The 18,052-nt window shown below is 49.9% G+C and overlaps 1 protein-coding gene across 7 annotated transcripts in view; it reads left to right on the top strand.

Moving 5' to 3' along the window:
• DNM2 (dynamin 2) overlaps positions 1 to 18,052 on the top strand; it is a 106,401-nt gene that overhangs the window by 53,604 nt on the left and 34,745 nt on the right. For 5 of the 7 annotated variants that reach the window (XM_064381864.1, XM_064381862.1, XM_064381860.1 and 2 more), the window contains exons 6-10: positions 5,938 to 6,098; positions 9,451 to 9,593; positions 14,695 to 14,830; positions 16,899 to 16,966; positions 17,590 to 17,728. In XM_064381864.1, coding sequence (XP_064237934.1) covers positions 5,938 to 6,098; positions 9,451 to 9,593; positions 14,695 to 14,830; positions 16,899 to 16,966; positions 17,590 to 17,728 — 647 coding nt within the window. The remainder of the gene's footprint in view (positions 1 to 5,937; positions 6,099 to 9,450; positions 9,594 to 14,694; positions 14,831 to 16,898; positions 16,967 to 17,589; positions 17,729 to 18,052) is intronic. The other 2 variants (XM_064381861.1, XM_064381863.1) reach the window with 1 other exon arrangement.

Raw genomic sequence — 18,052 nt, 5'->3', positions numbered from 1 at the left:
CCCACGTGCATGGTTTACGTTAGGGATCACTCTTGCTGTTAGAAGTTCTTCTCTTTTCAGGCTGGGCGCAGTGGCTCACGCCTGTAATCCCAGCACTTTGGGAGGCTGAGACGGGTGGATCACGAGGTTAAGAGATTGAGACCATCCTGGCCAACATGGTGAAACCCTGTCTCTCCTAAAAATACAAAAATTAGCTGAGCATGGTGGTGGTGAGTGCCTGTAGTCCCAGCTACTTGAGAGGCTGAGGCAGGAGAATCACTTGAACCCAGGAGTTGGAGGTTGCAGTGAGCCGAGATTGTGCCACTGTACTCCAGCCTGGAGACAGATTGAGACTCTGTCTCAACAAAAAGTTTTTCTCTTCTTTTTTTTTTTTGAGACGATGTCTTATTCTGTCACCTAAGCTGGAGTGCACTAGGGTGATCATAGTTCACTGTAGCCTTAAACTCCCAGGCTCAAGTGATCCTCCCAGCTCAACCTCCCAAGTATCTGGGATTACAGGCATGTGCAATTGCTCCTGGCTAGATTTTTGCTTGGTGGTTTTGTGTTTTTTTTTTTTGAGACCGAGTTTTGCTCTCGTTGCCCAGGCTGGAGTGCAGTGGTGCGATCGCAGCTCACCGCAACCTCCACCTTCTGAGTAGCTGGGATTATAGGTGCTCACCACCACACCCAGCTAATTTTTGTGTTTTTAGTAGAGTTGGGGTTTCACCATATTGGCCAAGCTGGTCTCGAACTCCTTACCTTGGGTGATCCACCCACCTCGGCCTCCCAAAGAGCTAGGATTAAAGGCGTGAGCCACCGTGCCTGGCCTTGGGGGGTGTGTGTTTGTATGTGTGTGTGTGTTTGTTTTGAGATGGAGTCTCACTCTGTTGCCCAGGCTGGAGTGCAGTGGCTCAATCTCGGCTCACTGCAATCTCCACCCCCTGGAATTGAAGCAATTCTCCTGCCTTAGCTTCCCAAGTAGTTGGAATTACAGGCATGTGCCACCATGCCTGGCTAATTTTTGTATTTTTAGTAGAGATGGGGTTTTACCATGTTGGTCAGGCTGGTCTCGAACTCCTGATCTTGTGATCCTCCTGCCTCGGCCTCCCAAAGTTCTGGGATGATAGGGATGAGGTACCGCACCCGGCCTGTTTTGTGTTTTTTAAAAGCCATTCCTGCCCTCTGGGATCAACTGTAATCTGCTAACACCTCCTGGCCTTTCCTTTCGTGCTTAGCTACAGTCACTTGGACCATTTCTTTTACTTCTGGTTTCCCACTTCGATGTCTGAGATAGACGTGGGGAAAAGTTCCGACCTTGGTTGCCACCATCCCCCAGCACTGCTGAGACATTGGGTGAGGTGACCCCAGATCCCAGGGGTATGTAGTTGGGGCTAAATTCAAAAACCTGTTTGGCTGTGAAGATCCAGGTCTGAGAAGCGAATCTGTGGCTGGCTGAGGTTTGGGGAGGATTTGCTCGTGCTAAAGAGGAAAGCAGAACCTACCCACCCCTACACCCTCCTATAGCCACCCCGATCTGGCTGCTCTTGGACATGGTTAGGCCTCTACCTTGGATCCTGAGGGACTTTGAGGTCTGTGGGCACTAGCTGGGCTGAGTATTTGGTGATATGGGCCTCTTCCCCTTCCTCCTGACTCACTGATATCCATGGCTGCCCTTCTTTGCCTTCCTTCCTGTTTCCAAGAATGAAGGCACTTCTGCTCTCAGCTCACTTGTAAGCCTGCTCCTGTCTTGTGACCTCAGGCTTTAGAAGCCCTCCCGCTGGACCCTTTTTCCTGGCATGCTAATCACTCACAACTCCTGTCCTTTATGGGAACCCAGGCTAGGCACTGTGGCTCATGCCTTTAACTTCAGGACTTTGGTAAGCTCAGTTGGGAGGATGGCTTGAGGCCCAGAGTTTGAGACCAGCCTGGGCAACACAGCAAGACCCCATCTCTCTCTTTAAAAAATTACCCAGGCTAGGCACAGTGGCTCACACCTGTAATCCCAGCACTTTGGGAGGCTGAGGTGGGCAAATCACTTGAGGTCAGGAGTTTGAGACCAGCCTGACCAAAATAGTGAAACTCTGTATCTACTAAAAATATAAAAAAGGATTAGCTGTGCATGGTGGCACATGCCTATAATCCCAGCTACTTGAGAGGCTGAGACACAAGAATCGCTTGAACCTGGGAGGTGGAGGTTGCAGTGAGCTGGGACTGCACCACTGTATGTACTCCAGCCTGGGTGACAGAGTGAGATTCTGTCTCAAAAAAAAAAAAAAATTATCCTTGTGTGATGTTGCATGAGCCTGTACTCCCAGCTGCGCAGGAGGCTGAGCCTGGAGGATGCCTTGAGCCCAGGAGTTCAAGACTAGTAAGCTGTGTTCATGCCACTGCAATACAGAGTGGGCAGCAGAGTGAGACTTCATCTTTTAAATAAGTAAATCAACCCAAATCCAAGCCAGATGCTTTTCGCTGACCCCTGCTGTTTCCTTCTTCGTGCTGTCACACAGGTGATAGTGACTTTGGCTTCACAGGGATCTGGGTTCAGATCTTGGGTCTCCTACTGTCACCTCACCTTTTGACATGCTTCCATTTCCCTCCTCCCTCTTGGATCCAAGGGAGATCTGGAAAGGATGAAGAGCAGTCAAGACCCTGCAGGATAGATGACAGGAACCTCTCCCCTTTTTCTCCAGAGAAACATGTACAACCCCATTGCAAAGAAAATGTAGCATAGGCTGGGCACGGTGGCTCATACCTGTAATCTCAGCACTTCGGGAGGCCGATGTGGGCGGATCACGAGGTCAGGAGTTCAAGACCAGCTTGTGCAGTATGTTGAAACCCCGTCTCTACTAAAAATACCAAAGTTAGCCAGGTTTGGAGGCACATGCCTATAATCCCAGCTATTCAGGAGACTGAGGCAGGAGAATCACTTGAACCTGGGAGACAGAGGTTGCAGTGAGCCGAGATCATGTCACTGCACTCCAGCCTGGTCTACAGAGTGAGACTCTGTCTCAAAAAAAAAAAAAGAAAGAAAACGGAGCATAAATACACGTTTTTCACTTCCGACTTCTTGCCACTTACCCCCAACCTACTTTTCCATCCTTGTTTATGTTAATAACAATAATAGGCCAGGCGAGGTGGCTCAAGCCTATATCCCAGCTATTCAGGGGCTGAGGCAGGAGAATTGCTTGAACTGGGACCCTGGAGGCAGAGGTTGCAGTGACCTGAGATTATACCACTACACTCCAGCCTAGGCTACAGATGGGCTATAGCACTAGACTCTGTCTCATAAAAACAAAACAAAACAAAAACAGTGAATAGCAATAACTGCATCTATTTATTAAGCAATTACCGTTTATCTGGCACCTGGCTACGGTCTTTCTTTCCCATGTTACCCATTTGTGCACACATATTATTGGGTGCCTCATGTCCATGCTTAGGGGCTCCTGGCTGCTCTGGTGTTTTGTTCTTTTCTAGAAAAATATTCACTTATTTTTATAATTTTTGAAGACAGGGTCTCACAGGCTGGCCTTCAAGTCCTGGCCTCAAGTGATCCTCCTGCCTCAGCCTCCTGAGTACCTGGTACTACAGGCGCATGCCAGTGTGCCTGGCTTTCCGTTCTGGCTTTTTTTTTTAGAGTAGAGATGGGGTATCACAATGGCCAGGATGGTCTCGATCTCCTGACCTCGTGATCCACCCGCCTCCGCCTCCCAAAGTGCTGCGATTAGAGGCATGAGCCACCGCGCCCGGCCCACTCTGGCTTTTTGAATGCCATCTCCCTACCCTTCACCTTCCCAATTTCTTTATGTTCAAATGTCATAAGTATTTTCTTCAAACTAGTATTTTAACTCTAAAAGTAGTAGTTTTCCTTGATTAGAAAATTCAAAAATGGGCCAGGTGCAGTGGCCCCTGCCTGTAATCCCAGCACTTTGGGAGGCTGAGGCAGAACGATCACTTGAGCCCAGGCGTTCAATACCAGCCTGGGCAATGTGGGAAAGCCCATGTCTAGAAAAATTAGCTAGGCATGGTGGTTATGCACCTGTAGTCCCAGCTACTTGGGAGGTTGAGTTAGGAGGATCGCTAGAGCCTGGGAGGTTGAGGCTTTTGTGAGCTGAGATCACAGCACTGTGCTCTAGCCTTGGTGAGACTTTGTTTCACACACACACACAACAATTTTAAATGATACTGAAGGCTATAAATCGAGGAGAGTCTCTCCCAGTTCCCTGCCCTCAGTTCCATTTCTCCTCCACTCACTGCTGCTTGTGTTTTGCTCCAGAAAATTTTAATGTAAGTACTGTCATTTAAAAAAAAATCATCCATGTTTTCAGGCTGGGTGCAGTGACTCACACCTGTAATCCCAGCACTTTGGGAGGCCGAGGCAGGTGGATCACCTGAAGTCAGGAGTTCAAGACCAGCCTGGCCAACATGGTGAAACCCCGTGTCTACTAAAAATAAAAAAATTAGCTGGGCATGTGTGGTGTATGCCTGTAATCCCAGCTACTCGGGAGGCTGAGGCAGGAGAATCACTTGAACCCAGGAGGCAGAGGTTGCAGTGAGCCGAGATTGTGCCATTGCACTCCAACCTGGGCGACAGAGCAAGACTCCGTCTTTAAAAAAAAAAAAAAATCAGACTGGGCGTGGTGGCTCACACCTGTAATCTCAGCACTTCGGGAGGCCAAGGCAGGCGGATCACAAGGTCAGGAGATCGAGACCATCCTGGCCACATGGTGAAACCCTGTCTCTAAAAAAAAAAAAAAAAATCATTCATTTTTTCATCAGGTTCTTTTTTAGATTCATGTTTTCTAAGTCTGTGATGCCTTGAAAATTAACTTTGGTAGATATTCCACTTGTATTCTTTGCCAGTGGCATGCATTGAATCTTCCTCCAGCTTTTCTCCCCCATAGATTGAAGTGTTGACTTTCAGTTCTGCCTCCTTCTCAGTGTATTTTTAGACTTTCTTTTCAGTTCCATTTATCTCTCTGGGCATGAATACCCTGATGTACCCAACTGTTTAAAATATACTTGCTTGATAGTGGATTTTAGCTCTTCCCCATTGCTCTCGTTTTTGAGATGTTATTTCTTTTTTTTTCTTTTGAGACAAGGCCTCGCTCTGTTGCCCAGGCTGGAGTGCAGTGGGGTGATTACAGCTTGCTGCAACCTTGAACTCTCAGGCTGAGGTGATCCTCCCATCTTAGCCTCCCAAGTAGATGGGACTATATATATATGCCACCACGCCTCACTAATTTTTGTATTTTTTTGTAGAGATGAGGATTTGCCGTGTTAACCAGGCTGGTCTTAAATTCTCAGTCTTAAGCGATCCACCCGCCTCAGCCTCCCAAAGTGTTGGAATTACAGGTGTGAGCCACTGCACCTGGCCTTGAAGGTTTTCTTTTTGAGATGGAGTCTTGCTCTGTTGCCCAGGCTGGAGTGTAGTGGTGTGGTCTTGGCTCACTGCAACCTCCGCCTGCTGAGTTCAAGAATTCTCCTGCCTCAGCCTCCTGAGTAGCTGGGACTACAGTCACATGCTACCATGCCTGGCTAATTTTTTTGTATTTTTAGTAGAGATGGGGTTTCACTATGCTGACCAGGCTGGCCTCGTACTCCTGACTTGTGATCCACCTGTCTTGGCCTCCCAAAGTGCTGGGATTACAGGCGTGAGCCACTACTGCCTTTTCTTACCTCTCTTTGATTCTCAGCTTGTAGATTTCATCTGCCCCAATGCTTTTTTTTTTTGTCCCAGGCTGGATGTAATCTCTCCTTTCCCAAAATACTTCTGTTGCTCTTCATGGCTGCCCTGTGCGTTCGCACCCTCTGTGTTGTTTCTGAGTAACGTGCTGTAACATAGTCTGTGAGTGCCTTGTGGGATAGGATCCATCTCTATACCTGAACCTTGCCCATCCCCATGCCAGGTCCACTTGATTCACCTGGCTTTGCCCCTGCCCTGACTCCCTCTCCCAACAGGCTACATTGGCGTGGTGAACCGCAGCCAGAAGGATATTGAGGGCAAGAAGGACATCCGTGCAGCACTGGCAGCTGAGAGGAAGTTCTTCCTCTCCCACCCAGCCTACCGGCACATGGCCGACCGCATGGGCACGCCGCATCTGCAGAAGACGCTGAATCAGGTACTGCAAGGGTTTGCACAGCCATGTGCAGTGCATAGGCTGTGTACTGCACAACAGCTGCAGTCCTCACCGGCATTTGTTTCAGGTAGAGCAGCACTTGTTTTAGCAAAATGAGTTCAGTCCACATTTATTTTTGCTGTAATGAATGTACTTGGCTAGGCGCAGTGGCTCATGCCTGTAATCCCAGCACTTTGGAAGGCCAAGGCAGGAGGATCACTTGAGCCTAGAAGTTCAAGACCAGTCTGAGCAACACATGGAGACCCCATCTCTAGAAAAAATTAGCTAAGCATGGTGGCACACGCCCGTAGTCCCAGCTACTTGGGAGGCTGAGGCAGGAGGACACTTGGACCCAGTATTTCCAGGCTTCATTGAGTTGTGATTGCACCACTGAAATCCAGCCTGGGCGACAGGCCGAGGCCCTATCTCAGGGAGGGAATAAAGGTTTATTTACAGTGATGCGCCCCATCTTCCCCTCCACCCCTACAGGCACCACTGTCATTATTGTCCTTATCCTGCCTGAGAGCCACATTTCAGCCTTTCTTACCGTAAATGACAGTGTCATGGATCTCCCCTGTACCTGCTTTTGTCCGCCCAGCAGTGTCGTGGAGCTTTGTTCCCACAGCAGAGAGCCTGTCCTTGCTCTCCTCTATAGCTCTGTGGTAGGCCCTGTGCCCTGAGTCTGGTCTGTTTAACTGGTCTCTTTGGCAGGGCTGCTTTCTAATCCTAGTCAACAAAAGGCTGCCGTTAATAGCATCATTTTGCATGTGTGCAGGCTTCTCTGAGGGGGTGGTGTCTCTGCTCTAGGATTAGGTGGCGACTCCCTAACAGGCATTGCCCATTGTTAGCTGTGACAGTGGCTTGCCTGGCTGGGCCTGCCTTTGCAGTGCCTGGTAGCAGGGGCAAGACATTCCTCCTCGCTGCTTTCTGGCACCTTCCAGGTTGGCAGCAGGGTCTTAGCAGCACTCCAGGGTCATCCTTTCATGCATGTATCAGGGGGACACAATGTGCATGTGCGAGCAGGTCCCTGTCCTTATGGAAGGCATAATTCTAATGGGGGAGACTGACACCAAACAAACCACCAGATAAATGCAGGATCCTGAATCCAGTAGGGGCGGGGGCCAGGAAAAGAGCGGCCCAGAGACAGCAGCCCAGGAGAGCAAAGCGGGAATTCAGTATCTAGAGGGAGGGGCTCTCCAGGAGAGGAAGCTGGAGTCTGCCGGCGAACAGGAGTAGGGAGAGGAAGGGAAGTAAAACTCCACAGCCAACTGGGGCCTCCTGAGAGCCAGCAGCAGAGAGCCAGCTGGCCTCCAGGGAGCCTGGAGGGGCTCAGCCTCCTTCCACATGGGGTGCTTCCCAGAACAGTAGTGCCCCTTCCTTTCCATTTGCTCAACTTAAGTGCTCTAGGATCCTGTCACAGACCAAGGGAAGGCCAGTGTAGCTCCCTGCCTTTCTAGGCAGCCCACGCAGACAGGGTCCTGTGTGCCCCTGGTCACGGAAGTCTTTGGGGCACTCCACTAGCTCCATGCCATAGATGTGAGGTTCCTTCATGCCTCTTTTTTAGCTCGCTGGACACTTTTTATTTTTATTTAAAATTTTTTTTTTTTTTTTTAGATAGAGTCTCGCTCGGTTGTTTAGGCTGGAGTGCAGTGGCATGATCTCAGCTCACTGCAACCTCCGCCTCCCAGGTTCAAGTGATTCTCCTGCCTTAGCCTCCCAAGTAGTTGGGATTACAGGTGTGCACCACCATGCCCAACTAACTTTTGTATTTTTAGCAGAGATGGGGTTTCACCATGTTGGCAAGGCTGATCCGCCCGCCTCAGTCTCCTGAAATTCTGGATTATAAGCATGAGCCACTGTGCCTGGGCTTTTTGATGATTTTAAGACAAGGTCTTACTGTGTTGTCCAGGCTGGATTGCAGTGGCACAGACATAGCTCATTGCAGCTTCAACCTGCTGTACTCAAGCAATCCTTTTGCCTTAGCCTCCTGAGTAGCTGGGATTATAGGTGTGTGCTGCCACACCCAGCTAATTTGTAAAAGCTTTTTATTTTATGTAGAGAGAAGGTCAGGCCATGTTGTCTGGGTTGGTCTCAAACTCCTGTCCTTGAGTGATCAGTCTCAACCTCCCCAGGTGCTGGGATTACAGGGGTGAGCCACTGCACCCAGCCTTGATGAACACTTTTTAAATTCTTCTGTATTGTAGGACAGATAAGAAAACTGTGCTTTATACTTTGAAAGTATAGGTTGATTTTATGGCTTTTTCCTTCTTTTTTTTTTTAATTTAAAGTTATTTATTTATTTATTTATTTTTGAGATGAAGTCTTGCTCTGTCACCCAGGCTGGAGTGCAGTGGCATGATCTTGGCTCACTGCTACTTCCACCTCCTGGGTTCAGACAGTTCTCTGTCTCAGCCTCCTGAGTAGCTGGAATTATAGGCATCCGTCACCACACCTGGCTAATTGTTTTGCATTTTTAGTAGAGATGGGGTTTCACTATGTTGGCCAGGCTGGTCTTGAACTCCTGACCTTGTGAGTCACTTGCTTTGGCCTCCCAAAGTGCTGGGATTACAGGCATGGGCCACCGCACCTGTCCTGTTTGTTTATTTTTTTGAGACAGAGTCTTGCTCTGTCACCCAGGCTGAAGTGCCATGGTGTGATCTCGGCACACTGCAACCTCCACCTCTTGGGTTCAAGCGACTGTCCTTTCTCAGCCTCCCATGTAGCTGAGACTACAGGCACCCACCACCACACCCAGATAATTTTAGTATTTTTTGGTAGAGATGGGGTTTCATTGTGTTGGCCACGCTGGTCTCAAATTCTTGATCTAAAGTGATCCTTCTGCCTCAGCCTCCCAAAGTGCTGGGATTATAGGCATGTGCCACCATGCCCAGCCCACATTTGTCTATTTTGAATCTTTCTTGCTTCTCTCTGTGGATGCAGCTGCAGCCAGGGAGCCCGTCTTGAGTGCGTTCTGTACCTTTTCAGGGGAGATCTTTCCATCTTAGTTTGTAGGGCCTGTCCCTGTATGTGCATTGGACCCCATGTTCCATGGTCCGATGGACTGTCCTTGCAAGCAGTTGCATGTCCTCCTCTGCGGCATGGACACTCAGTTGATTTGTCCGGTGCTTGATGTCCGCCCCATGGGCCGTTTGTAACTTATCACACTTATGGGCAGCTCCATCCCGTCTCCTTTCCCAGACATGAGTGTGTCTGTGGCTCGATGTGTCTGCTGCTGTCTCTCAAGCCTGTGTGGTGTGGCACCCTGGCATGGGCCCTAGGTAGTGGGGAGTGTGTCTGCCATGCCCTGGCCTCCTGCCCATGCCACTCTTCCTGATCTCTGACCTCTTGCCTGCAGCAACTGACCAACCACATCCGAGAGTCGCTGCCAGCGCTGCGCAGCAAGCTCCAGAGCCAGCTGCTGTCCCTGGAGAAGGAGGTGGAGGAGTACAAGAACTTCCGGCCCGACGACCCCACTCGCAAAACCAAAGCCCTGTTGCAGTACGTACCCCGGTGCCTGCCCCTGCCGCCAGCCTGGCTCCTGCCTTCCACCAGCCACAGGGCCCCCTAGACTGGGCACCACTTGTCACTCGTCCACTCATTCATTCAGCAGACATTCGCTGCAAGCCTCTTGCATGCCAGGCTTCATCCTAAGCACTGCAGTCGCTGCTGTGGAGGGGACAGGTGCCCATCCCTGCCCCCTGGGGTGCTCAGAATTGGGGAACATGGGATGAATGGAACAAAAAATAAGAAAGAAAATGGATAGTGTGTTACATGCCGGAATAGGAAAGTAGGGAAGGGGCTCAAGGGTGCTAGTGAGGGAGTCATCAGGAACAGCCTCCCTTAGAAGCTGAACGTAGCTGGGCACAGTCTCACGCCTGTCATCCCAACACTTTGGGAGGCTGAGGTGGGAGGATCACTTGAGGTCCGGAGTTCAAGAGCATCCTGGCCAACATGGTGAAATACTGTCTCTACTAAAAATACAAAAATTAGCTGGACGTGGTGGCAGGTGCCTGGAATCCCAGCTACATGGGAGGCTGAGGCAGAAAATTGCTTGAACCTGGGAGGTGGAGGTTGCAGTGAGCTGAGAACATGTCGTTGCACTCCAACCTGGGTGACAGAGTGAGACTTCGTTTCAAAAAAATAAACAAATAAAATAAATTGAGTGTCAGTTGAAGACCTGAGGCAGGTGAGGCAGGGAGCCGTGTGGGATGGAGTCTGGCCTGCAAAAGGCCTGGGGCAGGACCATGCCCCAGATGTGAGAGGAGGACTGGGTGGCTGGATGGAGTGAGTGAGGGGAGTGGGAGGAGGTGATAGAGCAGGATGTGTGGGGCCTTGTGGGGCCTCAGGGAGGACGTTGGCTTTTGCTGTGAGTGAGGTGAGAGCCATGGACAGTTCTGAGCGGTTCATGGACTGACTCAGGTGCTCACAGGCTCCCCTGGCCGCAGTGGGAGAAGAGAACATGGGAGAGAGGAGGGGAGCCAGAGCCTGGGTTAGGTCCCTCTCCGGCTTGGGCTCTTAAGATCCGCCCTGTGACTCTGAGTTGGTGCAGCTGCCCAGGTGTGAGGTTGGGGAGCAGGTGTGCCCCCCAACCTCAAATTCTTACTCAGGGTCTCTTCTGTGTCTGACCTCTTGGCTTTCGGCCTGCAAGGGACCCTAAGGCACTGGAACAGCTGGGCCAGAGCAGGTGACAGGGACTCCTGGGTGGTTCTTACCACAGACAGTGCCATGCTTGAGGCATTTCTCACAGGGACACCAGGAGAACACTGCCTCCTCTGGCCGTGACATCCCTGACACTCCCCCACCCCCTCTGCCAGGCAGCAGTGTGTGGTTGTCGGCTAAGGGGCCAGAGTGCCTTTATGCTCAGACATCCTCGACTGTGTTCCAAAACGCTTGCTACAGAGCGGATACTGGCCCTTTGCAGGCTTCAAGAGGAGATTCATAGCCAGGCATGGTGGTGTGCCCCTGTAATCCTAGCTACTTGGGAGGCTGAGGCAGAAAGAAAAATTGCTTGAGCCTGGGAGGTGGATGTTGCAGTGAGCCAAGATCATATCCCTGCACTCCAGCCTGGTTGACAGAGCAAGACTGTGTCTCAAAAAAAAGGAAAGAGATTCAGCCTACTGGCCTGAAGGAAGTTTTGCTGTGGAGGATTCAGCCTGAGGGTTAACCTGGGCCTGCTGGGTGACCACAGGCAGGCGACTGGAACGCTCTGAGCCTCACTTTCTGCACCTCTAAGGTGAGGGTCGCAGCAGCTGTCATCTCACATGGCCATGAGGACAACTGGCAAATTACAAGGTGCCTGTAATCCCAGCATGTGGGGATACCAAGGCAGGAGGATTACTTGAAGCTAGTTTGAGACCACCCTGAGCAACAAAGCTAGACCCTGTCTCTATGAAATTAAAAAAAAAAAAATTAGGCAGGACACGATGGTTCACGCCTGTATTCCTAGCACTTTGGGAGGCCTCAGTGGGTGGATCACTTGAGGTCAGGAGTTCAAGACCAGCCTGACCAACATGGTGAAACCCTGTCTCTATTAAAACATACAAAAATTAGCCAGGCATGATGGCGGATGCCTTTAATCCCAGCTACTTGGGAGGCTAAGGCAGGAAGGATCACTTGAACCTGGAAGGCAGAGGTTGCAATGAGCCAGGATCACACCACTGCACTCCAGCCCGGGTAGACAGAGCGAGACTCCATCTCAAAAATAAATAAATAAATAAATTTAAATGCTACTTGTTAAGCCCATGGCAAGACTGGGCCAGGGGATGCCCTTCACAAACAGTCCCTGACCCCCAGGGCTTAGCACGTTACGACATTTGTAACCAGTGCCTTGCAGGGCCCTCCCTGCCCAGGTGGTGTTGGCATCACCATGGAGAAGCACCACTGCAGCCCCTCAAGAGCTGGGCCTTCTTTCTTAGCATTTCATCTGAGGGTCCAAGGTCCTCATGCAGACAAGGGCTGTCTTTCTAGGTTCGCGCCTTACAAGTGAATGGGAATTATGGTCATAGACGTTACCCAGCTTGAATTCTGCACTTGGCTTTTCCCTTCTCATTAAAGCAAAGCCTGGAGCCTTCTGTTTCCACCTGGCTCAGCCCATAGACTGTAAATGTATCCCAGTGCCTAAATCGGGGGACACCCAGATGCTTGTATGTTCATCTGTGACTATACAAGTGAGGATTTCTGCAGGACAGAAACCCCAGCAGAGGGATCTTGGGTTAAGAAATGTACATGTTTAAAATTGGTTTTTTATTTTTCGATTCATTTTATTTATTTATTGTGAGATGGAGTCTCGCTCTGTCACCCAGGCTGAAGCACAGTGGCATGATCTCGGCTTACTGCAACCTCCTGGGTTCAAGCGATTCTCCTTCCTCACCCTCCCGTGCAGCTGGTTCTACAGGTGTGCACCAACATGCCCAGCTAATTTTTGTGTTTTTAGTAGACACGAGGTTTCACCATGTTGGCCAGGATGATCTCGATCTCTTGACTTTGTGATCCGCCTGCCTTGACCTCCCAAAGCGCTGGGATTACAGTCGTGAGCCACCATGCCTTGCCCTTATGTATTTGTTTTTGAAACAGGGTCTCCACCTTGTTGCCCAGGCTCAAGTGCAGTGGTGCGATCCCAGCTCATTCCAGCCTCAATCACCTGGGCTCAGGTGAACCTCCCTCCTCAGCCTCCAGAGTAGCTGGAATAATACAGGTGTGCACCACCATGCCTGGCTAATTTTTGTATTTTTTGTAGAGACGAGGTCTCACTGTTACCCAGGCTGATCTTAAACTCCTGACCTCAAGCAAACCGCCTGCCTGGGCTTTCCAACTATGAGATTGCAGACATGAACCACCGTGCCCGGCCCTGTCTTTTAAATTTTTATTTATTTTACTGGGTGTGGTGGCTCACTGGGAAGTGGGGGTTGCCATGAGCTGAGATTACGCCACTGCACTCCAGTCTGGGCGACAGGGCGAGATTCCGTCTCAAAAAAAAAAAAAAACATTCCAGGTGAAGCATTAACACAGGTGTTTGTGTGTCTCCTGGAAGGAAATTAAATGTGCACACCCTTTGCTTCATGCAAGGAAAGAGATATTGGGGATCTGGGCAGCTTGTGCTTGCCTTTCCAACTTGGGGTATGAAAGGAGACTCCCCTTTCTTTGGCAGTGCAGGCTTGATCACCCTGGCAGTGGTCACCATTCAAGCAGCTAACCTTTAGGGGCAAGTCCCCAGGTACTTCAGTAGATCATGAATTTCGGGGGTGACATTGATGAAGGGAGACACCCCAAGACACTAGGGAGAGCAATTAGAAATGCTTAGGAAAACTAAAACACGAAAAAGATCATCTTGTTTACTGTTCACAGTGCCAATAAGCAATGCTGAGAGACTCTTTCTAAGGGCCAGGCCCGTGCTAAGGGGCCACACCTGTTACTACCTCTTTCTGTCCATTATATGAGCAATTTTTTACTAAGAAAAAATTTTTTTTCCTTTTTTTTTTCTGAGGCAAGGTTTCACTCTGTTGCCCAGGCTGGAGTGTAGTGGTGTGATTTCAGCTCACTGCAACATCTGCCACCTATGTTCAAATAATTCTCCTGCCTCAGCGTCCTAATTAGCTGGAAGTAGAGGTGCACACTACCATACCCAGCTAATTTTCGTATTTTTAGTAGAGATGGAGTTTTGCCATCTTGTCCAGGCTGGTCTCAGACTCCTGGGCTCAGGTGATCTGCCTGCCTCAGCCTCCCAAAGTACTGGGATTATAGGCATGAACCAACATGCCCAGCAGTTTTTTTTGTTGTTGTTGTTTCTTTTGTTTTTTAAATAAGATGAAGTATCACTGTTGCCCAGGCTGGTCTCGAACTCCCAAACTCAAGCAATCCTCTCACCACAGCATCCTGAAGTGCTAGGATTTCAGGCGTGAGGCACTGCACCCAGCTAAGAGAACATTTTAACCTGTCTGAAACCAGGCATCTTTGCTGAATTACCATTAATGGCAGCTTTTTTTCTTTTTTTGTGGGCACACAAAATAATAGTGCATCTTAGGATCAGTGACTTCGTGGAGGTGATGAGATCTAGAAACATCATGGGCTCACAATGACCCCATGAAGGAGGTAGACATTGTACCCTCTACCGGTTTTGTAAATGAGGAATCGGAGGCTCAGAGGGGCAAAGTCCTGTCCACACCCTTACATCCCGTCAATGAAGGAGGACCAACTCCAGCAGGCTAGGAGGAGGCAGGCACCTGCGGAAGCCACCTGAATTGTGCGGAGGTGGCTGCCTTTCTTTCCCACCATCCTGCAAATCAAGTTGAGCTTCAGGGCAGAGGTTGCTGAACTTTGACCCCTGAACTTCACTCTTGTCTTCTGCAAAGTGGGAGGAATAAGAGGCTCTTCTGGGATCGAATGGGTGAATAATTGGAACAGACTTAGCCTGAGCCTGACTCATAGCCAGCATTTGCCATCAGGAGCTCTTGACTTTGGTTTATTTGTTTTAACATAGACAGAAGATATTTTGCTGCTGACAAATGGAAAAAGGACAGTAAGTCCTGGCTTGACTTGGAACGTCATTCCAGAGCAGCGTGGAAACCTTGCTTTGACACTAGCTTTTTCCTTTTCCTCATAGGATGGTCCAGCAGTTTGGGGTGGATTTTGAGAAGAGGATCGAGGGCTCAGGAGATCAGGTGGACACACTGGAGCTCTCCGGGGGCGCCCGAATCAATCGCATCTTCCACGAGAGGTTCCCTTTTGAGCTGGTGAAGGTAGCGCCCCTGGGGCTGGGCCCTCCCATCTCTGGTCAGGCTCCCTCCTCCTGGCCTTGAGCCAGGCCTTCTCCCAGGCAATACGGTCTCAAGCTCCTACCTCTAAGCCTAAACCTGTGGTGGGCAGGGCGTGGTCTGGATGAGGTGTCCCCCTGGCCTGCCTTCCCAGACACTCAGGTTTGAGGTTTTGGGCAGAACAATATGAAAACTCTTGTGTTTTTCCTCTGACAAAAGCCAATATACATTCTTTGCAAAATACACAGAAAATATAGATAAATTCACATGAAAAAATGTCTCTAGCATGTCATTGAAGGAAGGAAAAATTAGGCCGGGTGCAGTGGCTCACGCTTATAATCCCATCACTTTGAGGGGGCCGAGACGGGTGGATCACAACGTCAGGAGTTTGAGACTAGCCTGGCCAACACAGTGAAACCCTGTCTCTACTAAAAATACAAAAATTAGCCAGGCGTGGTGGTTGGTACCTGTAATCCCAGCTACTCGGGAGGCTGAGGCAGGAGAATCGCCTGAACCCGGGAGGGTGGAAGGTTGCAATGAGCCAAGATTGTGCCACTACACTCCAGCCTGGGCAACAGAGCTAGACTCCATCTCAAAAAAAAGAAAAAAAGGGAAGGGAAAAATAGGCATTGGAGCCAGCATGTGCAACGTAGCACTGAGCTGATATATACAACATCCTTATGTATGAAACTGAACACAGATGTTTACAAGTGTTTCTTTGTATTTGCAAGGATGTTTGCCAAAACGTCAGCTCTGGGTGCTAGGATCTGGGACTTTTCCCTTTTTTTGTGACTTGGTTGAAGTTTTATACTGTTTACAATGAGCACATAGCATTTTTATTTAAAAAAAAAACAGGAGTTTTTTAAAATCAAAGGAGCAAGGCCAAGTGCAGTTGCTCATACCTGTAATCCCAGCACTTTGGGAGGCCAAGGTGGGCTGATCACTTGAGCCCAGAATTTCAAGACCAGCCTGGCCAACATAGTGAAACCCAATCTCTACTAAAAATACAAAAATTAGCTGAGTGTGGTGACATGTGCTTGTAGTCCCAGCTACTTGGGAGGCTGAGGCAGGAGAATTGCTTGAGCCTAGGAGGCGGAGGATGCAGCAGTGAGCCAAGATTACACCACCACACTTAAGCCTCATCGACAGAGCCAGACCCTACCTCAAAAAAAAAAAAAAGACTGGGTGTGGTGGCTCAAACCTGTAATCCCAGCACTTTGGGAGACCAAGGAGGGCAGATCATGAGGTCAGGAGTTCAAGAGCAGCCTGGCCAACATAGTGAAACCCCATCTCGACTAAAAATACAAAAAAAAATTAGCCAGTGAGGTGGCGCATGCCTACAGTCCCAACTACTCAGGACGCTGAGGCAGGAGAATCACTTGAACCCAGGAGGTAGAGGTTGCAGTGAGCTGAGATCATGCTACTGCACTCCAGCCTGGGTAACAGTGCGAAACTCCATCTCAAAAAAAATAATAATAGCCAGATGTGGTGGTGCATGCCAATAGTCTGAAAAATTTAAGTTTACATTAATTTATATCCCACCAACATAATGAGAGTGTTGGTTTCATGTCATGCTTTCTGGAACTGGGTTTTAATTAATTATTTTATTTTATTTTTGAGACAGGGTCTCGCACTTTCACCCAGGCTGAAGTGCAGTGGTGCAATCACAGCTCACTGCAGCTTCAACCTGCTGGGCTCAGTTGATCCTCCCACCTCAGCCTCCCGAGTAGCTGGGACTGTAGGCGTGCACCAGCATATGTGACTATTTATATTTTATATTTTTAATAGAGATGGGGGTCTCGCTCTGTTGCCCAGGCTGGTCTCAAACTCCTGGGCTCAAGCCATCTGCCTGCATTGGCCTCCCAAAGTGCTGAGATTACAGGTGTGAGCCACTGTATCTGGCCAGATTTCAATTTTTTATAAAATTTTGACTAGTTAAATATTCTGCCTTGTGAATACAGCCACGCATGGGAGATGATGTTTCCCAGATGCACGCCTGCCATGGCGGTGCCCCAGGTACCTCCATGCATGTGCATGGTTTGTCTCTTCTCAGATGGAGTTTGATGAGAAGGACTTAAGACGGGAGATCAGCTACGCTATTAAGAACATCCACGGAGTCAGGCAAGTTCCACGAGGAGAGTTAACCACTGTCCCTTCCTCTCCGCGGTGTCACCCCCTAGCTAATTGGGTCCCCCAAACCTCTGAGCCCCCTAATTGTTAGGCCTGAAGAGGGCTCTCAGGGAGTTTTTAGTAGCCGTGAGCCCTTCCCTGTGGGTCTCCAGGGGCACGTGAGGGTGGATGTGTCTTAGTCCTGCATCTGTCGTAGGCTTTGGGGCTTTCCACAGCTTCTGATCAAACAGGGCTGGGTTCCTGCCCTATTGGTTGGCATGAACCTCATGGTAAACTAAGAAAGCTCACTACAGATTTGCCTGGGGAGGGGTGGGGTGGAGCTGAGTCAGGGTTCCGGGAAGCCAGCATGAGTCCCCATCACAGGTCCCTCGTGAGCCTCTTGGGTCCCCTTCTTATTCTAACAAAGGTAGTCACTCCACATGTCTGGCCTTGCATTGCCATGGGGTCCTCGGGTCACCCTGAGGGTTTCCAAGCAGTGGACTCAGGCATCCGACCCCACACATGACGCAGCCTTCGTTCCTTGTTGGGGACCTGGCCGGGGCCGATGAAATTGCTGACCATGCTTTGTTTCTCTCTGACTTATCTCCCCTGCCCCCGGGTCTGGACGGTTTCAGGACCGGGCTCTTCACCCCGGATTTGGCATTCGAGGCCATTGTGAAAAAGCAGGTCGTCAAGCTGAAAGAGCCCTGTCTGAAATGTGTTGACCTGGTTATCCAGGAGCTAATCAATACAGTTAGGCAGTGTACCAGTAAGGTATTGCTCCCTTGGCAGGGTGACTCCTGGCCTTGTGGAAACGGGGGTACGGGGGTTTGGTATCAGGCTCCCAGCGCCTCATTGGCCCCCACGGGTGCCTTTTCTCCTCATATCGCCTTGTGTCCATGAACGTGGCCTCTCCCCAGAGGCTGGGGCGGGAGCATGTCAGCCTGGACCCAACAGGGATGTGCCGGGCCTCCTGGACTGGCCAGATGGTTGGACAGTTGTCCCTGGGACCCTGATACCAAGCCTAGCATGTGTCTGATGAAATTGGGGTTTCACTGGGCTGTTGCTTTGCTGCCTCCTGGGAAGCAGAGAGGGACC

The sequence above is a fragment of the Aotus nancymaae genome, unplaced genomic scaffold (assembly GCF_030222135.1).
Source record: "Aotus nancymaae isolate 86718 unplaced genomic scaffold, 86718_ANA_hifiasm-v0.15.2.pri h1tg000028l, whole genome shotgun sequence".
NCBI classification, from domain to species: Eukaryota; Metazoa; Chordata; class Mammalia; order Primates; family Aotidae; genus Aotus; species Aotus nancymaae.
Note: the sequence above shows the minus strand (reverse complement) of the source record. Positions and strands in the feature narration are given on the sequence as shown.